This window comes from Pezoporus occidentalis, unplaced genomic scaffold (assembly GCF_034315485.1).
Source record: "Pezoporus occidentalis ecotype Australia unplaced genomic scaffold, CSIRO_AGI_Poc_V1 ctg91, whole genome shotgun sequence".
Classification (NCBI taxonomy): Eukaryota; Metazoa; Chordata; class Aves; order Psittaciformes; family Psittacidae; genus Pezoporus; species Pezoporus occidentalis.
This window is the reverse complement of record NW_026916273.1, coordinates 2,732,107-2,760,076: the sequence shown is the minus strand read 5'-3', so window position 1 is coordinate 2,760,076 and position 27,970 is coordinate 2,732,107. Positions and strand designations below refer to the sequence as shown.

At 58.0% G+C, this 27,970-nt stretch overlaps 1 protein-coding gene and 1 long non-coding RNA gene across 2 annotated transcripts; both read left to right on the top strand.

The window, feature by feature from the left end:
• The first annotated feature begins 134 nt into the window (after positions 1–134).
• On the top strand, positions 135–10,787 carry ARHGEF37 (Rho guanine nucleotide exchange factor 37). The gene is made up of 13 exons (XM_062605224.1): positions 135–322; positions 1,352–1,567; positions 1,991–2,120; positions 2,267–2,414; positions 3,266–3,465; positions 4,003–4,133; positions 4,659–4,763; positions 5,690–5,800; positions 6,844–7,173; positions 8,074–8,202; positions 8,480–8,675; positions 9,037–9,209; positions 9,537–10,787. Exons 2-13 carry the CDS (start codon positions 1,364–1,366, stop codon positions 9,744–9,746), a joined length of 2,067 nt encoding a protein of 688 aa, XP_062461208.1. The 5' UTR covers positions 135–322; positions 1,352–1,363; the 3' UTR covers positions 9,747–10,787.
• An 8,572-nt stretch (positions 10,788–19,359) lies between these two features.
• LOC134156894 (uncharacterized) lies at positions 19,360–20,952 on the top strand. The gene is made up of 3 exons (XR_009962106.1): positions 19,360–19,391; positions 19,911–20,089; positions 20,325–20,952. It is a non-coding gene; the product is annotated as an uncharacterized LOC134156894 (long non-coding RNA).
• The last annotated feature ends 7,018 nt before the right edge of the window (positions 20,953–27,970 follow it).

Genomic DNA, 27,970 nt, shown 5'->3' with positions numbered 1-27,970 from the left:
TGGGGACAGGCGGCGGTTGCCCAGCTCCTGTCCCCATCTCCTGTCCCAGCTCCTCTCCCAGCTCCTCTCCCGCGGGCTCGGCTGCCGGGAGGCGGCGAACGCCCGGTGCCAGCCCCCCCCCCGCGCCGCAGCCGGGCTTGCGCAGGGAGCGCGTCGCGGCTCATCTGACCGCGCTGGCGGGGCCCGAGCCGGGCGGCGGGCGCGGGGGGGGGGTTCCTGCCTTGCCCCGGTCCCGCCGCGGGTTGATCATTAACGCAGCAGCGGCGGTAGAGCGGCCGCGGTCGGGCCCGGCTCCCCGGCGCCAGCCCCGGCGCCTCCGCAGGTAAGAGCCGGGGCCGCTGGTTTCGGGGCGCGGGGTGACCGGGGCAGGGGGTGCCGGAGCTGCGGGCACTATGAGAGTACCGGGGCCACCGCGTCCCTTCCCTGCGGATCCGCGGAGCCACTGAGCAGCGGTGTCATGTCAGAGGCAGGCAGCTGCCTGGGCGGAGAGCCGGGGGGGGGGAACCTGCGCCTCCTCTCTCTGCCTGCTCCAGGCATGAATCAACTCCAATTTTTCAGGAACGCTCTCTCCCTGTGCTGCTGCCTCTGCCATCTCAGGGCCCTGCCTTCACTTTGCACTCCCCCGCAGTCTTCAGGGCAGGCGGCCTGGCAGCACCCTCCATCCCTGGGAGCAGGCTGTGCTGGGCAGGGCACAGGCACTGTGCACCAGGGACTGGGAGTGCTCCTGGCAGAGGCGCCTGTAGCTTCTTCCCCCATCCTCATCACTGTTAAACCATCTCTGCCTGCCACAGAAACATCTTTTGTTCAAGCACTGCAGAAACACTCTTTGTACTTTGAATAGGACTGTTGAAGGCAAGGCAAGGCAAGGTGCCAGGCGCAGCCAGCCACGGCAGGGAGGGAACAGCTTGCCCTGGGAGCAAGGAGTGGGAGCAGAGGTTGCAAATACCACTGTGCCTTGGGGAGCAGCCCTGCATAGTCCCAGTGCGGGGTGAATGCTGCCAGGCCTCTGCCTGCAATGGGGCTCCCCTTGCCTACACTCTGGCCCTGCATGTGGTTGCTGGAGCTTGGGCATGTGTGTGTGGCAAGTCCCTGCCTGTCTCACGTGGGTGCTTGCTCTCCACAGCCAGCCTGCTCCTGGCCTGCAGCACTTCGTGGTTTGTGGGTTTGCAGTGTCATCCATAACCTGCCTGTAAGCGCATGTGGACGGCTTGAGTGTCCCTGGGGATGTGCTGTGGGGTGCCCCCAGCACAGGGAAGGGAGCATGGGCACTGAGCTGGGTTGGGCACTGGAGCACTGGTCCTGGGGCTGCCTTTGTGTGGCCTGTCCCTAACCTCCTCTGCCTCCTGCAGAGTGTCCTGCCAAGATGGCAAGTGACCCCAGGGCAGAGCCTGATGCTGAGGATGCAGCTGAGGCTGAAGAGGGTGTCTATGAGGAGGTGATGCCCTGCGACAGGATGGAGCTGAGCCAGCGGCTGGCCGTGGAGGAGCTCATCACCACTGAAGCCAGCTATGTCCACAACATCCAGCTCTGCGTGTTGGACATCCGAGCACACCTCCAGAAGAAGCAGGTGAGGCAGGATGCATCCCCCTATCCAGGGGCTGGGGACTGCAGCATGAACCTATTGAGAGCTCCAAGATGTCCAAGGTCACTGCAGGGAGGTAGCCACATGCTCACCTTCTACCTTCCTGGTCTCCCTCAGTCAACTAAGTTCTTGGGTTGGGTGGACATTGGGTCAGACCCAGTACAGCCGTCCTATGGCTTTAACCCTGCATCTGTAACACGAAGAGGCCTCATTGCCCCACTCACGAGCACAGGCAGGTCTCAGCGTCCCCAGTGCTCCTGAAACAGAGCATCGCTCCAGCTCCTTGGGTGTCATGTGGGGCAGCTGGAAGGACGTAAGTGCTCAGGGGGGCATGAGTGCCTCCAGAACACGTGGTCCACCTCTACCTGATGTATTTAGCTTACCTTGGGGCACCTCTGTTCCCTTCAGCTGCCTGACCTTGACCTGGAAGGACTCTTCTCTAACACTGATGACATCCTGCACATGTCCAGACGGTTTCTGAAGGGTCTTGAGGACACGACCACAGCCACCAGTGAGCATGAGCAGCTGTTCTGCATCAGTAAGTGGTACAGCACGAGAGCTGACCTGTACTATTTGGCATTGCTCTGCCAGCTTCACTCTCCCAGCAGGTTGGGGAGAACCCTCTGCCTTTCCCTGAGGCCACAGGAAAGGACCATCCTCTCCTACCTCACTCTCCATCCCCAGGCACACTGTTCCAGGAGTTCAAGGAAGAGATGGAGACCACCTACAAGATCTACTGTGCTAGCTATGAGCATGCCCTTCTGCTGGTGGAGGCCTACCGCAAGGACCCCAGGCTGCAGGAGGAGATCCTGGACACTCTGAACGCAACAGTGTAGGTACCTGCTGCTGAGGCCACCGCTTCCCTCTCCCTGTTTTACCTACTGGCCTTGCCCTCCTTCTGTCTGGACAAGCTGCTGCATGGGCACATGCCACCAGGCCGAGTCTGATTCCATGGCCATTGCCTTTTTGGCCCTGCCTGGTGCAGTCTCTGGCAGCCTGTCCTGCATTCTTGGGGCCACTTGCCAGGTTGGTGGGCTTTTATGGTGGACTCCAAAATAAGGGATGGGGTGTCACCCAGATCTCCTGCCTGCTCCACAGTCCAAGAGGCTGTGCCCACAGAGGACACATGTCCCCCAGGTTAACCAGAGGGACAGGCTGGCCCTAGGAGACCTGCCAAACCCCTCCTGAACTATTAGAGGAGTCACAAACACCATCAGAGAGTAGGACAGGGGAAGCAGGAATGACCTCAGAGGAGCTGCTGGGATCTGCTGCTCTGTTTCAGGGCACAGGCGGTACAACTCCCAAATGAGCTATGCCTTGCGTGCAGGTAGCAGGCTTGTCCTGCCTGCACTTTACCCACACCCTCCCTCCCCATTGCCTCTGGAGCAAGCTCCCATCCTGTGCCTCCCAGCTAGACAAGCACAGCACTGTTTAGGGAGGCAGAGCACTGCCTGGAGCTGGCACTGATGGCATCCCCTGCCAGCAGCTGGCAGGGAGCAGAGTTCACAGCCAGAACCCCCCCTGGCTGCTGGGCACAGCTTGCCTATGGGTCAAAGGCAGCAAAGCTTCCCTGCAGCTGGAGAGGTGCTGCTTTCCCCCTGGAATGCTCGCAGAGAAGCTGTGGGAACAGCAGAGCAGGGGGCAGCCCTCAATGCCAACCCTGAGCGATCCCCTCTCCATCAGGCCTCACACGAGTGCATCGGACCTCAGCTTCTTCCTGGTGATGCCGGTGCAGAGGGTCACCAAATACCCGCTGCTGCTGGGGAAGATCCTTGAGAACACCCCCCCCAACACCAGCGTGTACTCGGCGCTGGAGGCAGCCGTCCGTGCCATGGCCCAGGTGAACACCAACATCAACGAGTACAAGCGGCGCAAGGAAGTGGGTGAGTGGTTGGTGCACGGTGCGGGCAGGGGGCACAGTGTCTGGGCAGCCCCAGCCCAGTCCCAGTTGTCTCCCCTTGGTGTTGCACTAATTCCCACTTGAATCAGTTCAGGCCTCTCCTGCTCTCCACCCATCCTGCCTGTGGAGCCACAGACGGCATGGTGCAGGCAGCAGCCAGCACTGCTCTGGTCCTGCAGATGCCAAGCTGGGCAAGACCCAAAGGCTGCAGGAGCAGGGTGGTGGGGAGGAGTGGGCACAAAACCAGTGTGTCTGCATTGCCAGAGATGGGAATGGGAAGGAACAGTCGTGCCCTTGGGATAGAAGTCAGGCTCCCCACAAACAGGAGCTTATTCTTCTTTTTGGTTTCCCTTGTACTTCCCCCGGGGCTTCCCTTCTTTGATGTGGGTTGTGCTTATCCCGTTGATCACGATTTGTCAGCTCGGGGCCTCATTGCCCGCTCAGGCTGCTGACGCTGCTGCCCTGAAGTTTCCTTTTCTGACCTTTCCTCCTCTCACCTCGTGTGCCCGACCCGAGCCAGCAACCAAATACAACAAGGCCGAGCACTTGACGCTGCGGGACCGCTTCGCGCGCCTCAACACGCACTCCATCGCCAAGAAGACCTCGCGGCTGAGCCGGCTCTTCATGCACGAGGCCGGCATCGTGGCCAAGGTGGGCAGCCCTGCACCCACGGACCTGCTGCCTCTCCTCGGGTTGCCCCCGGGGCCTCTCCAGCGGGTCGGGAGAGAGGAGCAGGGTGGGGTGGCCGATGCTGACACCCGGTGGCCGGTGCGGGCATGGGAGCTACAGTTCCATTTGGAGCAGTGCTCCCGGTCCCTCATCCCAAGCAAGGGTAGGAGGGATGCAAGTACACACCTCCCTCCCCGCTTCAAGGCATTGCAGGGGAACAGTTTGCCCTCCAAAGGGATCTTTGGGCACCCCAGCAAAAGGAAAGACACCCCAGTGTTCTCCAGCAGCACCACACCAGAAGCTTTGTTTCTAGCTGCATCCTGAGCACAAATAGATCTCAGCCTTTTTCAGATTCCTGGACCCTCTTGGGGTCTCCCCTGCTTATCACCAGCACTGTGAGCTTCAGGCAAGATGCTGTTTCTGTTGGTATTCCGTGAAGGGCATCCTCTCTGTCAAGGCATCACCTGGCCTGCCTACGCTGATGCTAAGCTGTCCCTTGCCTTGCAGACTCGGGACAAGGAATATGATGACCTGGAAGAGAAGTTCCAGTGCGTGGTGTCTGCCGTGACCACACTGAAGGAGAATGTGGCATCCTACCTGGGCCATTTAGAGGTAAACCCTTGACCATTTGCAGGGGCTTGGCCCCTTTCAGTCCTCAGGACCTGATTCTTGGGGTTACAGAATACTTTCAAGCCCTGTGGAAGCCCATAGCAGTTTGGGATGTTCAGGGACTTGCATCTCTCAGCTGAAGGGGGCTGTTGTGCTAGTGACTTGCACAACATCCAAGGATTGCTCACGTCCAGGGGAGCTTAAAACAAAATGAGGCTTCGTCAATGCAGTCTGAGCTGGGTGTCATTTGAGGATAACCTGTCCTTAAAATGACCATTATTCCAAGGTGGTAAATAGCTGAAAAGGCCAAGTGTTGTTAAGCCAGGGAATTGCTGTGTTAATAACAGGTATAAGGCAGAAATGTCCCCAGATCAGGCCTGTTGACAGACTTCCCCTCCGAAATCACCTGCTTCAGTAGCAGGAGAGGCAGGAAGGAGGCTGCTGCCCAGGGTTAACACTAGAGCAAAGCCTCTCAAAGCTGAGGTCTCCTCTAAACCATCCCTGGCTGGTTTTCTTTCCCACCAGTCTCACTCTCATTGCAGAGGCAGGGAGAAGGTTTTGTTCACAAATACAAGAAGCTCCAGAGCTGCTGGAGCACCAAACCCAAACACCAAAGCACCAGGCAACACCAATCTGGGGCAGGCTGCCTGGGGCCACAGGGCAGCCTTGGCCACCTTGTTGGGGTAGGAGTAACTTGAGCAGGTACTTAGAAATGTATGACCCCTGCTTGAGCAGAGATGTTTGTTAACACCCTAGCATGTTCCCTCTCTTGCAAACAGGAGTAGCACAAGAGCATCCATCCCACTGGGCTGCAGAGCACCCAGACAGGGGTATTAGCATGTCTTTGGGAGCACAGGGCCAGCTTATAGACAGGTTAGTCAGTGGTGGCAGACTCTGCAGGTCACCTCTGACATCTTTCTCCCTTTCAGGCTTTCCTGTTGCCCACCCCACACCAGCATGAGCTGGAGCTCACCGAGGGACCTGCGCAGCAGTACCGCAGCTTTGCACAACACCTCCACTGCACTGCTCTCCCAGAGTTTGTGAGTGCTCCTTCTGCCAGGCACTGCTCTCATGCCTCCCGCCAGGGTAGGTAGGGCAGCCAAGAGCTGAGGGGGATCCCAGAGCAAGCAGTGTCCTCACCAACAGGCACACTCCCCTGGGGGCTGAACACTGCAGGCAGAGCCAGGCAACAGGACCATCAGCAGCCTCAGATACATGAAGTAAAGAACCAGGTCCAGCATCCATCCAGGAAAGAGGAGGCAGAGCCAGAGACATGGCTAGAAGCATTAAAGCCCATCCAGGGCCGGAGACAAGCTGTAACATCCAGCTGATGGGTTCATCCAACAGCTAAGCTACCTACAGCAGGGATGCAAGGTTTAGCTAAGACACAAACCCCAACACATTCAGAGCAATAACAAGGAGAAGCAGGAGACCTTTAAATGGGTTGTGAGCAGGGTGGAGGCCCCAGGTGAGGCTGGTTTGGGCTATTAAAGGCTGTTTGTGCGTTCAGGACCCTGACATGTTGATGGCTGGACATGCAGGTAGGGCTGCAGTGGAGGACAGAGTGGTGGGAAGCCCAGAGGTACAGTTTATTTGGCTCACACAAGGCATCTGCTCCCAAATCCAACCTACCCATGCTTTGTGGACATCATGCCTTATGTTTGAGGGCCGAAGACCCTCTGTTTCCTACTACCACTGCTTGGTTGTTCAGGACTCCCTGTTGGGTGATGGCTGTCCCCCTGAACGCCATTGGGGAAGTTTTCCAAGCAGTGAGGAGTGTAGCAGGACAGCCTGGGCCCCACATCTGGGTGCCAGCATCCCTAGGGAGCACCAGCACAGGGAGGGAGGGTAGCTGTGTGGGGTAACAAGTTTGGAATCATGGCATGCATAACTGCTCTCTACCGGGGCTTGGTTTAGTTGGAGTCCTGTGTGCCTTGAGGGAGGATGCCCCAGGTGCTCCCCACTCCACACAAGCCCTTCAACAGGTCCCCAGGTCTTTTCTTCTCTGTAAGAGCAAGCCTCATGCAGGCAGCCCGTCCCCTCTCAGGGCTGACACTGACACGTGTGTTCTCTCGCCCCACAGAAGCAGCGTCTGGACAAGCTGGTGTGCCAGCCCCTGTGCAGCCTCTCAGACATGCTGGTGGGGCCGCAGCAGCTGGTGAAGAAGCGCCTGGACAAGCTGCTGGACTACGAGGAGATCCAGGAGCGGAGGAGCGAGGTGGGCAGCGTGACGTACGACGAGGAGGCCGCCATGAACACCTACCTCGCCATCAACGCGCTGCTCGTGGCCGAGCTGCCGACGTTCAACCAGGCTGCCCTGCAGCTCCTGGGGCAGATCCTGCGCTCCCTCAGCGCCCTGCAGTGGGACTTGGCTGCCGAGGTCCTGCACCAGGCAGAAAAGGAGCTGGAGCAGGTGAGGGTGACCCCTTGGTGTGTGTGCCCAAACTGGCACGCATGCTGAGCCAAACCCACTGCTTCAGGCTTGGGACATCACTCGGACATCAGGGCACTGATTTGCTGTAGCCCAAGCCCACAAGCAGACATACAGCTCCTCCCCTAGCGTTTGTAGGGATCTCTCCTCTCCTTTGGTTGGGAGAAGCCAAATTTTCTCTTCTTCCCTGCCAGGAGCTGTCCTGCTTTCTCTTAGAGGGCACCACTGTTAATTTATTGATATGCTGCCTGAGAGATTAGCGTTAACGCTGAGCTCCTGAGAGCTCTGTGCTGGGAAGGCAAGGAGGAGAGAGACAGCTCCTGGACAGACGAAAGAGCATCCCTTCACCTTATCCACTGGGAGATGTCTCCCCACCGCACAGTACTCTTTGAGACTGACATTTGCAATCGCAGTGGGTCAGGCCAGCACACAGCCCTGGGGTAGAGCATGGCCCTGGCCTAACCCATGACCAAGACAAGAACAAGATGCAGCCACATGGAGGCAGCTTTCATACACACCTGGTTGTGAGGTTGGATTGCTCTTGGTCAGTCCGGGATACTCATGCTGCAGACATCTACCCTGGAGCTACATCTACCCATCTCCATTTATAAAGAGGGAAGGGCTGTGGCCTCAGGGCAGGGTAGCAGGACTCAAGGACTGCTCTGGTGAGCTGGGGCCACCCCAAGAGCCCCATGTGTGATGGTCCTGCCCAGGAAAGGTGGCTCAAAGCTAGAGAGGAGCAGCTTTGATCCTAGATGCAAGGTGCATCTTTAGTGGCCAGGTCTGTTCTCTTGCTTTCTTGCCCCTTTGCTCCATTTCTCTTGACCCTACCATCAGCTCTTCCCCTGCTGGGCCCTCTCTGATCTCAGTCTGTCTCCACAGATGCCCCATGGCCGCATGCCCCTGCCCAGTTTCTGGAAGATGGTGGAGGATGCCCTGCAGCAGTCTGATGCTCAGCTCCACGCTTTCCAACAGACGTTTGACACGGTCACACCAAGCCCTGTGGCGCAGGTAGGAGCTGGGAAGGGGATGGCTCAGGCCACATGGATAAAGAGGAAGGGCTGTGGCTTCCTGGTGCGTAACATCTGGCTCAGAAAGTGGCATGTGGGGGACTCCACAACCACTGTCTCAGCTCTTCTGGTTTTGGACACATCTCCAAACCCTGAAGTAGAGCTTCATGCGAGGGAGTTTCCCCTCTAACCTCTCAACCTGTGATCCTGCAGAAAGCAGAGCACGTGTAAACGCCTCTGTCTCATCGGGTGCTTCTGTGTCTCTTGTTCCCCACCAGCCTCTGAACCCTGCTGAGGAGCGGAAGGTCCTTTCCCTTGTGAGCAAGCACGGCCCAGACAAGCTTTACCAAGTGACAAGCAACATCAGTGGCAGCAGAGACTTGGACCTGACCTTGCAAAGAGGACAGGTTGTAGCTCTGCTGCAGAGTGTGGACACCAAGGGGAACACGAACAGATGGCTGGTGGATGCTGGAGGTACTGTGAGCGCTATGGGGAGCCTCTCCCCACCTTGGCATCAGGGTCAGAAATCAAACCCAAATCAGCTCTTCATCTTGGATGAAACAGTGGGCCATTTCCCCCTGGGTCTTCCCCTCCAGGGCTTGCTCAGCCCAAAACCACCTTTGCCTTGCCAGTTACGCCCATAGCCGTTAGCAGTGAAGTTCAGGTTTCCCCATTCATTCCCCAAAGAGCACTCTTGTTATGAAGTGTTATGGCTGGGAAAGGAGAATTGAGAATCCCATGCACACAGCAACATCTTGAAATCCCTTTCTGGGGGGTTTTGCTGCTGGATATCCTCAGCAGGGCCCCATGACCTCTGGGTGTGTTTATTCTCCAGGTCCCCGAGGGTTTGTGCCTGCTGGAAAACTCCAGCCCTACTGCCCAGCACAAAGCCAGCAGCCTGGGATGCAGATGCTGACCCTTGAGAGCAGCACAGAGAGAAGGAGACATTCGTTTGCATCACCTGCAGCTCCCAGGCCACAGGTGCCCACCTTCACCCCAACCTACCAGGTAAGAGTGGGGACCATTCCTAGCAACCCCACCAGCTTCATACGAACCCTTGTGTGTGCAGGGGGTAGGTGGGAAGGTGAACCTGCTTCATGTGCAGCCATGTGCCAAGCAGGACAGGGTCACAGCCTTACACTGTGTACCCTGCGAGGCTGGTGTCTGCCCTGTTGGGACCTGGGGGTGGACAGAGCTGTGCTTGATGTGGTCCCCAGTGTCCCTGCATCCATGGCACTGCTGTGCTGCCCTCTCAGGAGTGGCCTCCTGCCATGTCTGTCCTTTCCCCTTCATGTCCTGCAAGGGCTTCCTCCCTCCTTCCCCTGCCTTTTGCAGGTGGTCGCTGGCTTCTCCTTCGCAGCCAGGAGCCCGCAGGAGGTGACCCTCCAGGCAGGGCAGCCCGTGGTGGTGCTGGAGCCGCACGACAAGAAGGGGAGCAAGGAGTGGAGCCTGGTGGAGGTGAATGGCCAGAGGGGCTATGTGCCCTCCAGCTACCTGGTGACCGTCCCCGTGCAGGAGCCCACGGGCTGGAGCTTGCCTGTGTGAGCACCCAAGGGCATGGGCTTCACTGGATGAGAGCGGTCTGCCTGGCACCTGAGGACTCGTCGAGGGAGATGCTGGAATGGGGTGACCCCTGGCTGGGAAGATGGTGAGAAGGAGCTGGCAGAATAGGGCCCAGGGGACATGGGTGTGAGGGATGGCGGTTGGGAGGCAGTTTTTGATGGGTAGGCGTGAGGGTGCCGTGTCCCATGTGTGTTTGCACAAAGGGAAGCAGCACAGAGTGAGGGCAGGTGGCTGGTGTTTACCAGGGGTTGCTGAAATCCATGTCAGTGACAGGTCCCTCGGGAAGAGGAGACAGTGCTGTCCTTGTCCCCAGTTAGGTCAGGATGGAGCTGCAAAGGGTGCAGTGCTGCAGAGGGGTCTTCAGCCCAGTGGGGAGCAACTGAGGCTCTTGGAAAGAGGGTCTTGGGACAGTGCTGATGTGTGTGCAGAGACTGAGGTGAAGCAGCCCTGGAGACACAGCTGCTGCTCCTCACCAGGCTCTGCACCTGCCTGAGTGCCCACCCCAATGCGCCACTGTGGTCCCTTTGTCAGCACAGCCTTCACATCCTGCTATAAAGGGCACAGCAATGCCAGCCTGTGCCTGACCGCGCTGCCAGTGGTAGGAAGGTGCCAGGCTGGGTCCCCCCAAGCTCTCCTGGCCACCAAGCATCTCTCCTGGCCTTGGTTTCCAACCCCAGCAGGGCCCCACTTGGAGCACTGAGTACAGTTCTGATGTCCTCAATGTGAGAAAGACATGGAACTGTTGGAACAAGTCCAAAGGAGGGCCACAAGGATGATCAGGGGACTGGAGCACCTCCTGTATGAAGACAGGCTGAGAAAGTTGGGGCTGTTCAGCCTGGAGAAGAGAAGGCTGCGTGGAGACCTCATAGCAGCCTTCCAGTACCTGAAGGGGGCCTATAGGGATGCTGAGGAGGGACTCTTCATTAGGGACTGTAGTGATAGGACAAAGGGTGATGGGTTCAAACTTAAACAGGGGAGACTGAGGTTAGCTATAAGGAAGTTCTTCCCTTTGGGGGCGCTGAGGCACTGGCACAGGGTGCCCAGAGCTGTGGCTGCCTCATCCCTAGCAGCGTTCAAGGCCAGGCTGGACGGGGCTTGGAGCAAGCTGCTCTGGTGGAAGGTGTCCCTGTGTGTGGCAGGGGGTTGAGACTAGATGATCTTAAGTTTCTTTCCAACCCAAACCGTTCTATGATGCTGCCTACCCGTTTGGGAGGCGCTTCGAGCAGTAGTGATGAGAAGCGTTCCGTGAACCCCAGCTGCTGTTCGGTGACCGTTGCGCTGACATTACAACAGCTCAGACCGTGGCTCCGCCGCACCGTGTTGGGGGCTCGGGCCTCGCGTGGGGACCGGTCGTGTTCCTGCGCGGCCGCGAGGTGGCAGCACTGCCCGCCGGCCGGGCACCGCGGAGGGGCTTGTGCGCTGCGCACCAGCGGTGCGACACGGAGCGTGTGGAGGAGCGCGGGATCTGCGGGAGAGGCTTTTGGGAGAACCAACTTGTGTGGGTTCCTGACCTAAGGCTCGGTGTGGGGATGAGGGCAGCACCGCCTCCCACGCTGCCTGAGGCGTCACAGCTCTGTGCCTCTCTTTCCCTGTGGCTTTGATGCTGTGCTGTTACACGGTGCTGATGGGGCTCAGGGCAGTGAGCTGTGTCCACAGTAGTGCTGACACGGTGTCAGAAGGGAATTCGGGAGCCTCCTGGTTGCAACCCTGCAGCCAGGGTGCCATAGTGCCCACCTCTCACTGCCCGTGGGCAGTGGGGCAAGGAGGCACAGGTGATGCAGCAGCCTGGCATTGTCCTGCTGCCCTTGGGCTCCTACAGATTCCTGCATCAAAGGTGCCATGGGCTGGCTGGCGAGCGCTGGCATGCCGGCTGCCAAGCCCTTCCCATAGTTAAGCAGCAAGCCTGCTGCCCACAGGCCCTCTCCGGCGGCAGGGTGGCTGTGCTGGTGCTGCTCTGTGGGCTGGGCAGAGGGGCAGAGCTCCATGTCCTTGCCTGAGCTTGCACTGTGTGGGGAGGGATAGGGTGGGTGCCAGGCAGGTGGGGACAGGCCCCAGGCGCTGCTCTGCTCTTGCTGTGCACCCCACACGTGGGTCCAGGTGCCTGCTTTGGGCAGAGCTGCCTGTGGGGCTCACCCTCCTGCTGGGTCCTGGGGCATTATCTGCTGGGGGTTTGGTACTTCTGCCCGGCTGGCAGCAAAGCCCCCAGAAATGCTCACCCATGGGAAGCGTGGGAGGGGACAGCAGTGCTGGAGCAGGGACATTGCCTGGGGATGCGCCTAGTCTGGATGGGCTCCTTGGGACAGGAGGGCGGGCTTTGGGGACGAGGGCGGCTGCGCAGGGGCTGCGCTTCTGAGGCTCGCACCTCCAGCTCGCTGCTGATGGCTCCTGCAGGCTTTTCCGTTCCTGATCAACTCCCTTCAGGTCACATTTCTCCCCGGGTCACCTTCCTGCCTGCATAGTGCAGGTGCAATCAGCCCTGTGCCGGTGTAGGAGGCAGCGGCTGGAGCAGGTCCTGCTCTGCAGCCGCGAGTGCCAGGGACCCTTCGGAGGGTGGAAGGTGAAAACGGGACAAGGAGAGCTGAGAAACTGCGGCTGCCTGAGCCCTGATCTGCCTGCATGAAGGAGACGTGGGGCGGGCAGGACTTGACAGGCGACTTATAAAACTGGTTGTGTGCTCTCTATCCCACTCATCAGGGCTCTGGTTTCATGTGTTCTGAAACAGCAGCTCCCCTTTCCCTCCCTGCAGGCATGGACAGTGCTGCCAGTGTGGCCAGAAGGAGCTCTTTCTCCTGCCTGCAGCAGGCACAGGGGGTACAGGCTATTGTGAGGTGTCCCAGACTCTCACTGCCTCTCCTGGGGCAGGCTCTACCTGTCACACGTCCATCTATCGGTGCTTGCTGGGGCTGACAGACATGAAGGGCAAGGTGGAAACAGCCCATGCACATTCACCAGGAGATGGACGTGAGCCACACACCAGGCTCCGCAGGAGGTGGCAGCACACTGGGGACAGGATGCTTGTGTCAGGCGCCGGCTGGCTGCCCAGCTCCAGATAACGCGGTTGTGCCCCAAGCTGGGTGCAGCCGAGGTGCCAAGAGGCTCTGTAGTGAAGTGCTGAGCCAGCCTGCACCAGCACCCTGCCCAGCGGCGGTGGCACTGGTGTCCTGCCTACCCCGAGGTCCCCGCAGTGGCTGTGGATGTCCCCACTAGGAGGAGGGAAATGAGCTCATGCGGCTCCTTTAGTCTTTGGACCCAAAGGGGTGAGCTGGCCTCTGCTGTACCCACTGGTCCTGCTGCTGATCTCGATGGCCATGGGATTTTCCCCATGGGGTAAAACCTCAGCACGTGGCCTAGTGCTTGGCTGCAGGACTTGGAATGCTGGCATCCCTCACTTCTCCCACGATTTCACCCAATCTTATTGCACCTGCTGCTGCCCCATGCCTGGAAGTGCCTTCTTACAGGAGGGTATGGGGCTCTTCCAGCCTAAACAAGAGGGGGATAAAGGGCACAAGTGTGCCTTTAAATAGCCGGTGAGGACAGGCTCTCCCTGGAGGAATGCTCTGGCTGGCCTGGTGGAACATGCTTTTAGCTGGGGGCACGGGGGGACAGCCGGGCAGGGACAGGTCCTCGCCGGGAGGTCAGGTCAAGGTGAGGCATCGGGTGCCTCTGTGCCGTGGCTTGGCAGCACGGGAGAGGAGCCCTGCAGGGGGTGGGAAATGCATCCCATGCTGAGGGCATGCCAATGCCTGGGGCTGGTCTGTAAGGTGGCAGCAGAGCCGGGTGCTGCTGCCTGCAACCTGCCCATTGACCCACACAGGGCCTGGAGAAGGCACAGCCTGGCTGCAGGAACAGTGTGCCAGCAGCTCGGGTTGTCCAGGAGCTGCTGCTGCGCTCCTGTCCTGGCTGATTCATATCCTGGACCTGCAGGCGCTTGGATAGCATCCACCTGCGGGGTGTGATAGAGCACGGTCATGTCCCTGCAGTGCAGGACGCCAGCCCGGCCGCGTGCCGGCGAGCAGGAAGGTGGCAGCTCACACTCGGCTCCCCCTGCCCTGCTGGGCATGCTGGTCTCTGGGGACATAGCACCAGTCGTGGGCCCGGTGTGGAGCTGCAAAACACATCTCCAGATGGAGACACATAGACTGCAGGAGGATGGTTGTGCTCTGGTGTCAATGTGCCCATTGGGTCTGCTGGGGCACCCAGGTCTGAAAGGAAAGTGACTGCAAGAGAAGCCTCAAACCCAGACCCGTGCCCTCACTGCAGGGTGCCAGAAGGGGAATAGGGGTGAAGCAGGGATGCAGAGCGCAGGGAAGGAGGGGATCAGGGGGAGCCCAGCAGGAGCTGAAGGGCTCCGCCAGCCAAACAGGGCCGTGCTTGCAGGCATGGTGCTCCAGTTCACCTCTACTGTTCCCAAGCCCCCATCTGTGCCTGAGAACAGCATGGCCCATGAGAAGCAGCCCCCAGCAGCCTGCCCTGCTCACTGTGCTGCCAGCCGTGATCAGTATGGTGCTGCATGGCCTGAAGGAGGGCTGAGCCCCACTGAGAGCAGCCATGGGGCTGCGGAGCAGATGCATCAGTGTGAGCAGCAGTGCTCGCTCCAGGCTTGCGCAGCCGGCACCTGAATTGTCTAATAAAGTGTGAAATTGCTTTCATGCTCTGCTACCTTTGCTGAGATGGACCGTCATTACGGCCCCCCCTTCCCAGCCGGCAGCCGGCTGGTGCCAATGTCCCTGCTGTCGTGGTACTGCCAGATGAGCCCCTGGCTAGAGCTGTGCCTGGCATCCCTCTACTCCTTCTCCTCAGCCCCTTCACTGCACCCACCCCATGGGATGCATCACCCTTAACAGGGTTAAATCTCTGCTATGGGGCTGGGGGCTGCCAACCCTCTTCCTTACCCTAAAACAGATGCCCTGGGGTGCAGGGATCAGCTCAGGTCTGAATCCTGCCCTCTGGCTGTTGCCAGAGCCCTGCCCTTTCCCAGGAAGGACTGGTGGGGAACGTGTCCATCAGATACAGCCCGCAAGGAGACGGGGCTCCCTCTGGCTGTGCCAGGAGCACCTCAGACCCCCACCTGGATGGTGAAGGGCTCCCACCTTGGCAGGGACAGAGGGATAACGAGGCTCTCCCCTGCTGGTGGGTGACTAATTGCTGCTGAGCCACCTGGATGTGCACAGGAACTGTTCTGCAGCCTTAATAGCAGCCATCCATCATCCTGCTCTGGGCTGTGGAAGGCTTTCCAGGGCTAAGAAGTGTGTGTGGGGGGCGGTAAGGGGGACAGGGACTGTGGTGCCAGCGGGGAGGCTCCCCTCGAGGGGACACAGAAGTCTCTGCTCTGGCACTGCCTTTCCTCCTGTGCTCCCTCTGCAAGGGCAATCCCTGCCCAGGTACAAGGGATAGTGCCAGTTTCTCAATGCTGGCACCGTGCCGGAGTGCCTGGGTCTGTGCAAACACTGGCTGGGGGGGCAGACGGGGCCATCTGAGAGCCCAATCTGTGCATGGGGTGCTGCTGCCCCAGAGCATCCTGCAGGTCCCTGTGCCGAAGGCCCGGACCTGAGTGCCAGTGAGCTGCTGTGTGGGGCCAAGGCAAAGAAACCTCCTTTGGGATCTCTGCAGGGATCAAGATACTTTGCCCCAAGGAAATGGTGCCACGTTTCTCCAGCCACTGATAGAGTTAAACCCTTGATCTAGTTAAAGATTTAGCCCACAGGGCACGCCTGGGTAAGAGAACAATGCTGTTAGCGCTGCCACTTGCCAAGGCAGGGGGGACTAACCCCACTGTGCCCCCGCCTGCAGCTCACCCCCACTGGCAGAGCACATCCCCACATCCAAACCCTGCTGTCAGTGCACAGACACCATGGCCACAGCTCTCACAGCCCTTGTGCCTGCGTCCCCAGGGTGGCTGCACCTGGTTGTTGCAGCAGTACTTGAGACTGCAGCCACTTCCCAAACACATGCCTGCAAAGTCATCCCAAACACAACCCTTGGAGCATCTTTGGGGGGGCTGGTGCCCCCCAAGGCTGCAAAGACAGCTCTGCCTTGAGCCATTTTTGGCACTGGGGCTCTGGAGCTCACCTCTGCTCATGTCCCTGTGTGAGAGCAGATGAACACAAGCAGATGCCCCAGGGAGAAGCTGTGTGTGTGATCCATGCGTGCCCCCAGGCTCTGCCATCATCCCCTGCCACAGCCAGAGCTGCCATTGCTGATCCTGCTCCTGAGCCAGCCTGAGCCCTGTGGCTACAGCCTCCAGCCCTGCAGTTCCATGCCCGGGTTTCCCTCATTGTACAGGGAGGGCTAAAGGTGCTCCTGGGCCCCAGACGTCCTGGGCTGTGCTCTGCAGGCACCTTGGCTTACTCTCAGCCAGCTCCAAGCCACGCTGGCTGCTCACCAGAAGCATGGCCCTACTGTGGCTCTGGGGAGACCCCGAAGGCAGCCCTTTGCTGGAACAGAGGCCACCAATTCAGCATCAGGAGCCATTCCAAAGCTCTCCCCTTGCATCATGCACTGGAGGCAGAAAGGCTGCTTAATTCCCACCTCACCTCCCCACTGCCCAGAGCCATCCCATCTGCTAGAGAAAACCAGGCTCTGGGAGCAGCGGGGCGAGCAGCACTCTAACCCAGCAGCATTCCCAAGCCCTCCTTCATCAGCATTCCTCCTCTCCCAGCCTGCACAGCCTGTTCCCCATGCCCCGAGTGTTAATTGAATTACTTCCCCCAGAACTGCCGCAGCTTCAGGGGCTCGAGCATCTGCACACACCGCAGGCAGCCTGCTCCATGCTGGCTCAGCCCTTCCCTGAAGGATGAGCCAGCTGCAGGAAGGGGAAACAGACCTGGCAAAGGCAAGTCCAGGTTGGTGTGAAGGTGCAAATGGCCCCGTGACAAAGACAGGGTGAAGGGAAGGGAGTCAAAGTGGAAATCAGAAGCCCCAAGAGCTGTGGGACCCCCCCAGTACGGTCTGTGAGTGTGGGAAACCTCCTGCTGCTGCCGGAGCCATCGCTACACTCACTGTCAGGCAGCAGTCCACCTACCGTCAATCTGAGACATCTCTGCCTGAAAGAGGTGATTTGTGAGTCTAAAGTTTGCCTCCTTTGGGCTGCACCCAGCTATAGCTACAAGCTACAGGCACGAACCCCCTTTGTGTGCCCAGCCCGCATCCTGGCTGGGATTTACCTCAAACAGCCCCGGGGAGGAGCGGCTGGGCGCGGATGGGGGAAGGCTGTCTGGTGTTTGTTTTTTACTAATGAAGCCCCATAATCAAATCATTTCAATTTTAATTGTGAAGCCAGCAGGCAGATTTCTGTCTCCAGATGGGACGTGATAGGAATAGTGGGAGGCTGGGCACTTTCTGCTGCTCACCTCAATACTTGGAGAAAAGCTGATGGGAGCATTCCTGGGGAGGTTCCCACCCTGCCTCGGAAGATCCTGGTCCCCAAGGGGTGCAGGGACCATATGAGCCCCCTTGGCATCATTCAAGCAAACTAGGGAGAGAGGGGCTCCTGCACTCTAAGCCATTCCCTGGTAGAAGCTGAGGTGCATGCAGATGCACTGCCAGCAGAGCCTGGAGCTGTGAAGCTGTACCATGGCATTGAGATGTTCCTTGGAGCACCAGACCAATGAAACAACATCCCACCTGCAACAGCCAGGCCCAGACCTTGCCTGGTCCAAACCCCACTGTGCCTGTGGGCAGAGAGCAGCAGAGCCTTTGGGCTTGGACAGGGAGTGACAGCTTTCCTAAGCACTTGGTAGGCAACGTGGCACTTGAGCTGGGGTCAGACCCAAAGCTAGCCCCGGGGAGGATGTGCTGCCACTGTATCTGAGATGTTTCCCCAGCTTCATCTCCCACCTCATGAAATCTATTTGTGGCTTCCACTTACAGCCTCATCTTTTGGGTGTTTGAACTGTGGGAAAAGAGAAAAATAAAGAAACTGGGTCATTTTCTATTTATTTGGAAGAGCTGAGATGTTAGCCCTCCAGCTGCAGAGCTCTGCTCACGTCTCTGCAGGGCTTGATGAACTTGGAAGCAAGTGATGGGGCAGAGGAGAAACCTCACCAAAGAAAATGTGTGTTTTGTACAGCTTTTTGTTTAGGCTCGGGGGGGAACAGGGTGCAGTGAGATTGGGATTGCCCTCCCAATCTAAACCAGATAATTCAGGCTAAACACATCTGTTTGTTTCTCGTGATGGAGAAATGCAGGCAGGAGGGGCTGGGCTGCTCTGGGACTGATTAATGACCCCAGGCTGGGGCAAGGGATAGGCAGACACAGGTTCCTGCTGGAGGTGTCAGGGGAAGGAGGAGGTTTCCTCTCCTCCCATCAGAGAGGTTTTTTCCTCTCCTCCCATCAGAGAGGTTTATTCCTCTCCGAAGAGGACGAGGTCAGAGGGACAGGGCAGTACAGCACGATCTGGGCTGTATCATACCTAGCTCTCCTGTTAATGCAACTGCCATAGCCATAATGGGGCAGAGCCATCTCTTATCGGGGATGGCTGCTTCTCCTTTCACCTCCCCAAGCTGCTGCCCTTCTGTGCCCGCAGTCCCACTCCCATTGCTGACAGCATTTCTGAAATCTCCTGGAAGGGATCCATGCTGGGGGACTTTGGGCACTGAGCAGCCACCAGCATCCCTCTGCCCGGGCCTCTTTGCTCATATCTGCTCTCCCTTTTCGTGCCTGAGTCATCAGAGACAAGAGCATCAAATCAGAAATAAAGCCATTAACTCACTGAGCAAATACAGATCAAAACCCTCACTTCAGCTTTTGAAATCAGAGCCCTCGTTCCTCGGGGCTTTAAGTGGCGTCTTCTCTCCTCCAGCCTTCCCATAGCCATAGGTCTGCTCCAGCCCCATACAGGTCACAGGGGCAGGAGTGAGACACCGGCTCCCACCTCATGGAGCTCAGCTTGCCCCGCAGCACCCCATGCACTTGCTGTGGATACAGCTCTCCAGCCGGGATGGCACAGCCACATGCCCTGCTGACGGGCTGCAGCTACATGAAACCACTGCAGCATTCCCACCCAGGCTTGGGCATGCTGTGCACACCCAGCAGGAGCAACGTGTCCCTCTCCTCCCTCTGCAGCACCCATCCTTGCTGCCAGTGCAGCACCCTCTGCCCTGGGATGGGCACATCCCCAGCATGTTGTGCCTTCCACATGGTTGCAGCTTGCTCACTCCATCCCAGCCGGTCCGTGCTGATCTGTGACTTCTTTCCGCCATGGGAATGGGAACCGGACTGAGGCCCTTAAGCTCACCCTTGCCCGCAGCTGCACTGGGGCTGCAGGCAGCGTTTCACCACCAGCTCTCCCCAGCGGCTGCCTGTCTCCGGCTGGAGAACCGCAGCGGTGCCCGGCGTGCCGCTGCCTGCTCCCTCATGCCGGCAGCCGCGTGGGAAAGCAGGGCTGGGGTTAAACAACCACAGCAGGACACGCGCCAGCAATTGCCTGCTCATGTGAGCGCACGAGGAGCCCCAAGGCACCGCTTGGCTCCTGCTGGGGTCCCGTGGCTGCACCAAAGCCCCAAACCCATCACAGTGGGTTTATGGGGTGTCCGGGGGTGCACAGCTGTCTGCAGCCCTGCCCCAGGGGCTGAGTGTCCTTTGGCACAGGGGCCATGTTCCATGGAGCCATGTGGTGTGGTGCTGAAGGTGGGCTGCGTGGATGACCCTGCGGCATGGCTCAGCCTCAGGGCGTGAGGGACCACCATGGGGACATGGGAATGAACCGGGAAATGGGAATGAGGGCGGGCGGGGGGCACCAGTAACCAGTGCAGGGGCCAAGCATGTGAGGCTGAGGATCCAGGCAGCCCTGCATGACCCACTGCACCAGGCAGGGAGGAGGCATCATGGGGGGTTGAAACCCAGTGTGAAGCCACTGGGTTTAGCCCCCCACAAGCAAGGAGCAGCCCCCAACTACCTTTCCCCCGGAGGTGACCACTTAGTTTTAGGAGGCAGGACAAGGAGAAGGAGGGATGCTGGCTGTGTTGAACTTGCTGGAAGACTCGCTCCTCTATCACCCACGGAAACAGCCCAGGACAGTGCCTGTGGACAGCAAAGGAGGGCGGGCATGAGCGTGCCGGGAGGGATCAGCTGCTGGGAATTTAAATGACCGCCCATGAATGCTGGTTTTGTTTTGTCCCAGCCGTGGCTGCTCTCTGCTTTGGCCAGGCAGCATTCAAACACAGCCGAAACAGGGCCCGTGCCTTCAAACAGGGCTGGTTTGGAAAACCTGGGGAGAAACTGCTCTTGAGAGGAGCCCTGGAGCAGCATCCTGCCCTTGTCCAGCCATGGAGATGGCCAGAGCTGCAGTGGCATGGAGCTGGGATGGGTTATCCCTGGGACCTCAGGTAAAGCTTTACTCCCATCTGACAGAAGGAATAGCAGGGGAAGAAGAGATGCTCAGGAAATGAGCAGGGCATGCTTCCTGCTTGCTTCCTGCGTGCTTCCTGCGTGCTTCCTGCTTGTTTCCTCCTTGCTTCCTGCATGATTCCTGCATGCTTCCCGCTTGCTTCCTGCATGCTTCCTGCTCACTTCCCGCTCCCCTGCCTGATGGGACACTGCTGCAGGGCTGGACTTTTCCAGGGACAACCTGGGTGTGAAGATCCCAGCTTGGCTGCAAGCCTGGGACATGGAGCACTGCCCTGTGATGCACCACGGCTCCCCAGGCAAGCAGAGATGTCACCATGCACCGTGGTTTATGGTCTCAGCCCTGCACCGCCTCGATGCTGCCAGGTCCATGCCCTGGAAATGTAGTTTCATCTGGACAAACAGCATTTCTTATTGCTGTTGCTAATGTGGTATCAGTGCACTGCAACATAGATATTTTAATAGCACATAGTTCTTTTGATGAAGCGGCTTTAACAAACTCCTTCCCAACATTGTTTATGTCATATTTGCTCATTTATGCATGCAATAAATTAAATGAAAGCTCTTAAACATTTAGGAAGTAACAAGAAGTGCCCCTGTGTATTAACCCCCAGCAGGCACTGCTTTCCCTTGCACATCCACGCACTGCTGGGTGTTTCCTGCTCTGCCCGTGTGGCAGTGCAGGCTGGAGGGGGTTCTGCCAGCCCCACATTCCCAGGAATGCCGGCAGCTGTGACAACCACTGCAGGTTTATTTTTACCATCCCGACAATGCCGCTGCTTAGCTCAGCTTTTATTAGACATAAATAATGCTTTTAAAGCGAAGCTGGCACCGGGGCAGCAAACTGTGACAGAGGCCGGGGAGGAGGCCCTAGGGGTGATTCATGGGATGTTTCCAACATAAAAACTGTAGCAGTTCTCCCATGTCGGGGGCTCTGCCAAGGGAGTGTGGGAAGGATGGAGGCTCTCAGTGCCACTTGCAGCCCGGTGGCTTGTCCTCAGGGGACACAACCCACACTGGAAGGAGGTCTGATTGCAGCCTCATGCTCACCCCAAGCCAGGCTTTGGTGGGCATGTGCATGGAGCCCTCCCAGCCCCTGGCTCTGTATCCATCCCTCCTTCAGCCGTTATCATCCTTGCCTGCCTCCAGCGTGCCCAGCAGGGTGATGAACTCGCTCATCGCCAGGGCAATTAAACAGGGCACATGGTGTACCCTGATGTAGGGTCTAGGCTGTCCCTGGGGCTTCAGCAATGTCATCACTGCACCACTCTGCATGGGCACAGAGTGGCCCAGGCACATTGGTGTCACATATGCAAGCTTCCCTCGTATCACAGCCTGCAGGACGAGGCTTGTGGCTGGAAGGTTGTAGCCCTTCGCTTGGAGCTCATCCAGACAGCACTCAATGCCTAAGCTTTCCCCACTTCCTGCTCACAGTGACCAGAGGGAAGAGTAATGAGCAAAGTCCCAGGCAAACATTTTGGGAATCAAAAACCTCACTCTCTGAGTGTGGTTTGGCTGAGCAGCTTGATGGAGGATGGTGCATGCTGCATGCACAGACTGGGAGACAGAGATGCTGCCCCACAGAGCTTGCAGTGATCCACTCCATCAAGGGAGAAAGTGCTGCCGCACACTGCTTTGCTCCTTTTATCCTGGTCTCCCCCCTCCCTTTCCAGGCCACAGCATTTTCCAAAGTCTGCTTTATCCCATCTCTGCTGCCTCCTTTCCAGCGCTACCAGCATCGCTAATAATAACAGCTCTAAATTCTCCTTGCCTGGCACTCAGCTGGTGTCAACGGGAGCTGTGCAGCCTCGCTGCATCTCCTGGTGCCCTCGTTTGGACTATGTGTGTGCGCCCTTAAATCCACACCACTCCCTCCTCCCCGCACTGTGCAATTGGGATGTTTGGATGCAACATCCAACCCCCTGGCTCTGTGCTCATAAGAATATCATGCCCATCCTCGCTGCAGGCAGAGGAGCGAGGCGGCTGTATTCCTTACCTCTCCAAGGAGCCGGGAGTGTGGAGCGAGCTGGAAATAGCCCTGGCTGACACAGATACCTGTGCAGAACAGCAGGGCCCTGCTCTTGCCGTGGTAATTGCATACTGCATGGAGATGAGTCACCCGCAGCCCCGCTCCGGCGGGCAGCACGCAGCCTCCCTGCTGCATGGCGCGGGCAGGATTCGCCGTGCTCAAGTTGGTACCGTGTGCCTGGGAAAGTGCTGCACACTGTCGTTCCCCCCCCCCCCCCCAAAGTGAGCAGTGAGCAGCAAGGATATCAGGGAAAGGATGGGAATGAGAGCATCTTGCAGCTTTTTAAGCTCTTGAGATGCTTTCAAGTGCCAGGAAGACTGAGGGAGCTGTGATTTTGCTGCATTATTTCTGTTGCTAGCATCTCTGCGCAGGGAGCTCCTGCATGCAGAGTGACTGCTTGCTGCAAGCAGGCATTCACACACTGCCTGGTCCGGGGGAAGCCTGAGCATCACCTGTAAGAGACTAGGGACCACTCTGGGACCAGCCCTCAACCCTTCCCATAATGGGGACCAGGGGCCTCTGAGATGGGCCCCCCTTATCATAGTCACTGGTACAACCACAACTGAAGCAGCTGGAGAAGGAAGTGATGTGCTGGCTCACCACGAGCACCTCATTGTGATCCACAGCAAGAAGGCCCCATCAGCAGAGCTCTCCATCCTCCTCCTCATCCTCTGCCCCATGGTGGGGGGCTCAGGGCTGCCTCACTGCTGGCAATTGCACTATCAGGAGGACATGTATAAATAATTAGCCAGCAAACTTCCACTGGGGAGCTTTGTTTCTCCTCCTTCAGCGGTGCTGTGGGTTCAGAGACCAAAAACCAGGGGAGAGCAGCTATCTTTGGGCAGAGGGCCTTGGGGGGGGGGGGGGTGTGTGTGGCATTTTCCCTGCCAGGCTGGCAGCTCCCTGAGCTCCTCTGCAGCTGACTTCACATATCAAAGGGATGTAGGAGGGAGGAGGAGGAATAGGTAAAATCAATGAGAACCTATTTGGCGGGATTAAAGACTGTGGTTTTATTTATAGTGCTGGCTAGAGCTGAAGTGCCTCCTGCCCAGAGACATGGTCCTGAGGTGCTGAGCAACAGCAGAGTGGTGTCTGCGCAGGTCCAGGAGATGTGCCAGTGACTGCTGCCTTGGCACCCCAGCTTCCAGCCCCACTGAGCACACAGCCCCATCCCCAAAGTGCTGCGGGCAGCTCTGCTCACTAGGTTGGCAAAGGGAGCAGGAGGGGATGCTTGGCAAGGGGTTTGTGCTCTAACAACAGTGCCTGCTGTCAGGGGGAGCCAGGATCTGACAACCAGCCCCTTCCCATCACTGGGGCCCAGGCTGGGGGTGCAGTACGTGGGGACAATGACGGCCAATCACCATGGGGGATGCTTGGGTAGCTGGTGAGGAGGGCAGGGGATGTGGTGTGGAGAGAAAGCTATGGATGGGGGCCTGGGGACAGACGGGGACAGCCTGGCTGGTGCTTGCCTTGGGCTGGGATCCACAAGGCAGGAAGATGCCCATGGACATCCCTGCCAGCAACGGCTGCTTGAGGAACAGCAAGTCCTTGCTCGGCAGCGCTGGGGATCCAAAGCAGCTCCCTTCATTGCTTACTCTCTTGGCCAGCTCAGATGGTGCAGGGGGTTGGGATCTGCTCTGATGATCATGGCGTGTCTCCAGGAGAAGACAGTTAAACAGAAAGAGGAAGAGGAAACTGTGATGGCAGCCCCCAGACTCTGAGCATCCTCCAGGGAGAGGCAGGAGGAGTTGCCTTGCTTGGAGCCAGCATCAGCAGAGGAGGATGAGGTCAATCTGGGCCTCAGCCAGCCTCCCCCCTGCCCCTTGCTCTTCCCATGGAGCAGAGCAGAGGAGTATCCGGCAGCAGGATGATGGGGATGGAGGAGGCACCCCAGCTCCTGGTGCTAGGCAGGGATGAGCAGGGAGGAGAGGCCGAGCAGCACCACCAGGATCGGAGGCAGAGGGACAAGGCAGGCCAGCGAGGGGACAGCAGGGTGGCATCAGTATGCTGTGACAGACACCATCAGTGCAGTGTGAGAGCCACCAGTGACACAGTGCAGCGGGGAAGCAGAGTTCAGCCACTGCAGAAGAGTCAGCACAAGGGACACATGCCATTTGGTGCAGCGCCCTTTGGTCCCTGCATGCTGGTGGCTGGCTACAGGCTGGATTCTCCATGGAGGGATGTCAGGCAGTGCAGAAAGAGCCATGCAGGGTCTCTGACAGAGGGCTCCTTCCCTCAGATACAGCGAGAGATGCTACTGGGCTCTCATCCCCAGGCAGAAGGGCCATGTGCTGCTTCCTGTGGCCAAGTGAATCACTGGAACGCCATAAGGAGTCAATGGGCATCCCACACTGCTGGTGGGCAGCATGAGCCATTGCGCAGGAGCCTTCCCTGTGCTGCCTGGACTCTGCTGCTTGCTCCGGGAAATTCCCATCTGTTTCAATAGCTCATCCACAACCCCCTTCATACTCCTTTGCCACCACATTTCTCTCTTCACAGGTTTCCTCTGCAGTAACTGCATGGCTTTAGCTCCACAGCAAAAGGCTGCAGTTTTGGAGAGGGGCAGGCTGCAGAATAGGGCAAAATGGAGCCCTGTACATCATCACCCCATGTGTGTGTGTTTTCCCAGCCTCAGTGCTGGCCATGGGCTCCTCTCCTGGGCTGGAGCAGCCTGAGTGAGTCTCTGCTCCATGGAAAGAGTGCTGTGGCAAGCCCAGTTTGGTGGCACGGGTACACTCTGGAGAGGGGAATGGGAGTCTCTCCATGACGTAGGCAGATATGGTACCTGTGCACAAGGGGCTTTGCTGACACAGCGGAGCACTGCTCCAGATGATGCGTGGGGATGCTGGAATGGGAATGGCAACCTCTGAATGAGCACAGCCCCAGCTATACAGGCTGGAGCTCAGAGCCAGGAGCCCAACCAGCACCCACGTGTACTCTGAAGCCACTCTTTTTTACCCCAAGCCCCCTCCAGCTCAAGAGGCCACATTCTCAGCCCTGTGGACACCAGCCTGAGAGCAGTTTCCATCCAGGCTTGTGGGGAGTGAGGGGCCATGCTGCCCAGTGATACATTCCCAGGGGTTCACTCCTTGCTGGCACTAAGCACGACAGAGCCCTCCCATCAGAAACGGAGGAGGAAGGGGAGGCAGGAGCCCCCAGGGAACATGGCTGATCAGGAGCCACCAGACACAGAGAGCACGGAGGTAAAGCGACACGAGGTCCCTGCGCTGGGTGACTTCAGGTGAAGGACAAGGCCGAGCCGAGTGCCAAGCGGGGCTGAGGAGAAAGAAAACCAGAGCTCATGGAAAGGAGCCAAGCACAGCAACTCAGTGAAACCCAGTGGCACGGCATTGCTAACCACTCCTGCCCCGTGGGGAGCGGCGCCTCCCAGAACGACACATATGAATGAAGGCTGCTTTAGGGGAGGACTTCGGGAAAGCCTCGGGGGCATCTTCCGCTTCGGCTTCCCCCCCGCCCCGGGCCAGCACAGAGCCCCCTTCCCCGGGGCCCCACACAAGTTCTCCCTGGGGCCGCGTTTAATGTCGGTGCCACGGGGTGACTGTCCCAGCGCGGGGGGCTGCTGGGGACCCACGATGTGCGGGGGATGGTGTAACCCGGAGGAGCCCCATTTGCCGCTGCCTCTCACTGCCCGGTCCTTACAACATTTTCCCATCCACAAACAGGGGCAGCTGCAACACGAGAGCGAAGGCGGGAGTTTGCACAGCTCGGGGTGTCTCCTGCCCAGCAGCCGCTCATTGGCTCCTGCCCCTGTCCCGCTGCTGGCCTTTGGCAGGCTAAGGGTACCTTCAAACCCTGTCCCCTCCTGACCGCTGGCCTAATGACATTACTCACTCTCTGCTGGTTTGAAAGGGCAGTTGCGGGCTTTTCCTGTTATATTTTACCTCGGTAACATTATCCTCGGCCTGTCCGGGGTTAGCATCGTGTTGCTGCGGCTGGCTGCAGCGCCGGCACGGTGCCATGGAGCGCTACAGCTCAGCCAGGGCTTGCATGCGAGGGGTGGGCACGAGGGGACTTATTCCTGCCGGGCTGTGGCTGACACCTCTGTGTGTATATAAACACAGGGAGCAGCAGAAGCCAGAGCTCTGGCAGCTCTCCTGCTCACAAAGCTCAGGTCTGGGTTAGGAGGAAAGCTGTGAGCTGTGAGCCAAACTGCACACTCACTCTGCGTGCAGACAGGGAAGGGTGCATGCACACAGGGAATATAACGTCCCATCCACATCACTGCACTGAAGTACTGGGGATCACTCTCTCTGCCAGTGGTGGGTATTTCTGAGGCTGCCACATGACTGCCTTCTAAAGGAAGTGGACACAACACCAGCTATAACATCTTGTCCTGCTTTGCCTCTCTCTTGGTGCTTCTGAAACCCTTTTCATGAGTGTTATTCAACCAATCCCCCCTGAAGCTCCAGGGCACAGGGAAGTGATGTGATCTCTGTTCTATAGGTGAAAAACCCCAAAAAGGCACAGAGCTGTGCAAAAGTCCAGAGCAGTCAGGAGTATAAGCTGGAACATGTTAACACCAACTTGCAGCCACGTCAGCAACTGCACTTCGTCCTCCAGGACCCTACTGAAACCCAGAACTAGCAGCACGTCCACCCCACTGAGATGCCTGTTTCTGCCACCCTCTGGGCTGGAATGGGCTCATCTTCTTGGGTTAGAAAGCAAGGAGAGAGGAATTATGCTAGCACACACACCAGAAAGGAAAAGGTATTTCTGAAACACACAGCTATGCATAACTTGATTTCAGAGCAACCATTCACTAGTAATTCCCATGAATGGTTACTTCCTATTTGCGTACAACTGGAATAAAGGAAATCACGAGATACTCAAGTAAGAACCTCGCCTTTTGTGCAACAAATTCCTCCTGAGAGACCATTTTTACAGTGAGGCCTTCCACTCCTCTGGTGGGGCAAACATCCCTCCTGTTCCCAGCCCACCTCCTCCTCTCTCCACAGCACTAGCTTCTCCTACAAAGGATGGACTAGGGGGAGAACACATTCCAGGTTATTGGCCAGCAGGGTCAACTGGGAATTGGAGCCTTATCTGCAAGGAATTGCACGTGCTCCAGAGCAATGCAACTTCCTTCTCCAGGCCCTTCCAATGCCTCTGGGCCCCCCTAGAGCTGTGCATCCTGGCAGCGGCGCTGCTGGGCCCAGAGCTTCCATGCCTGGGGAGAGCAGCTTTCTTGCTGCAGCTTGAAAAGCACCTTGGGTACCTGCTTCAGTGCTTCACAGCAGTAATCAGTTGATGGCAGCTTCTTTCTTGCTTTATCCCATCCCAGCAGCCCCTGCCCCCAGCTCTCATCAGCCAAACAACACATGCTGCCTGGTGACATCTTTTGGTGCAAGGCTGAGGATCACCAGGGAAAACCCAATGTTGCTACATTGCCTGGTGCTCACAGCACATCCTGAACCAAAGGGAGGCTGGAGGGCTGGAAAGAGCTCTCCTTTTGAAACACAAGCAAGGCAAGAACACAGACAGGCAGGCAGCAAGCCTTTCCTACCAGGGGATGAAGCACCTTCAGCTCATCCATCAGAGTCTGACACAGCTCTCTACCTAACTCGCTTCATATCACTTTGCTTCACCAGCCATTTACACTGATCCTGCAGGCCCATCTGAGCCACCTGAGGGGATTTAAGGATCTGGAGCCATTAAGCTGTAGGTGTTGCCACTTGGTTCATTGTGTATCATCTAATTCAGACTGCAGGGCCTGCTCTTTCCCATGTAATTGCTGTGGGTAAGTAAATAGAACATTCATGAGATTTTTGGTCCCATCGTTATTTCTGAAAGGGCTTTTAGCATACATCTCAAA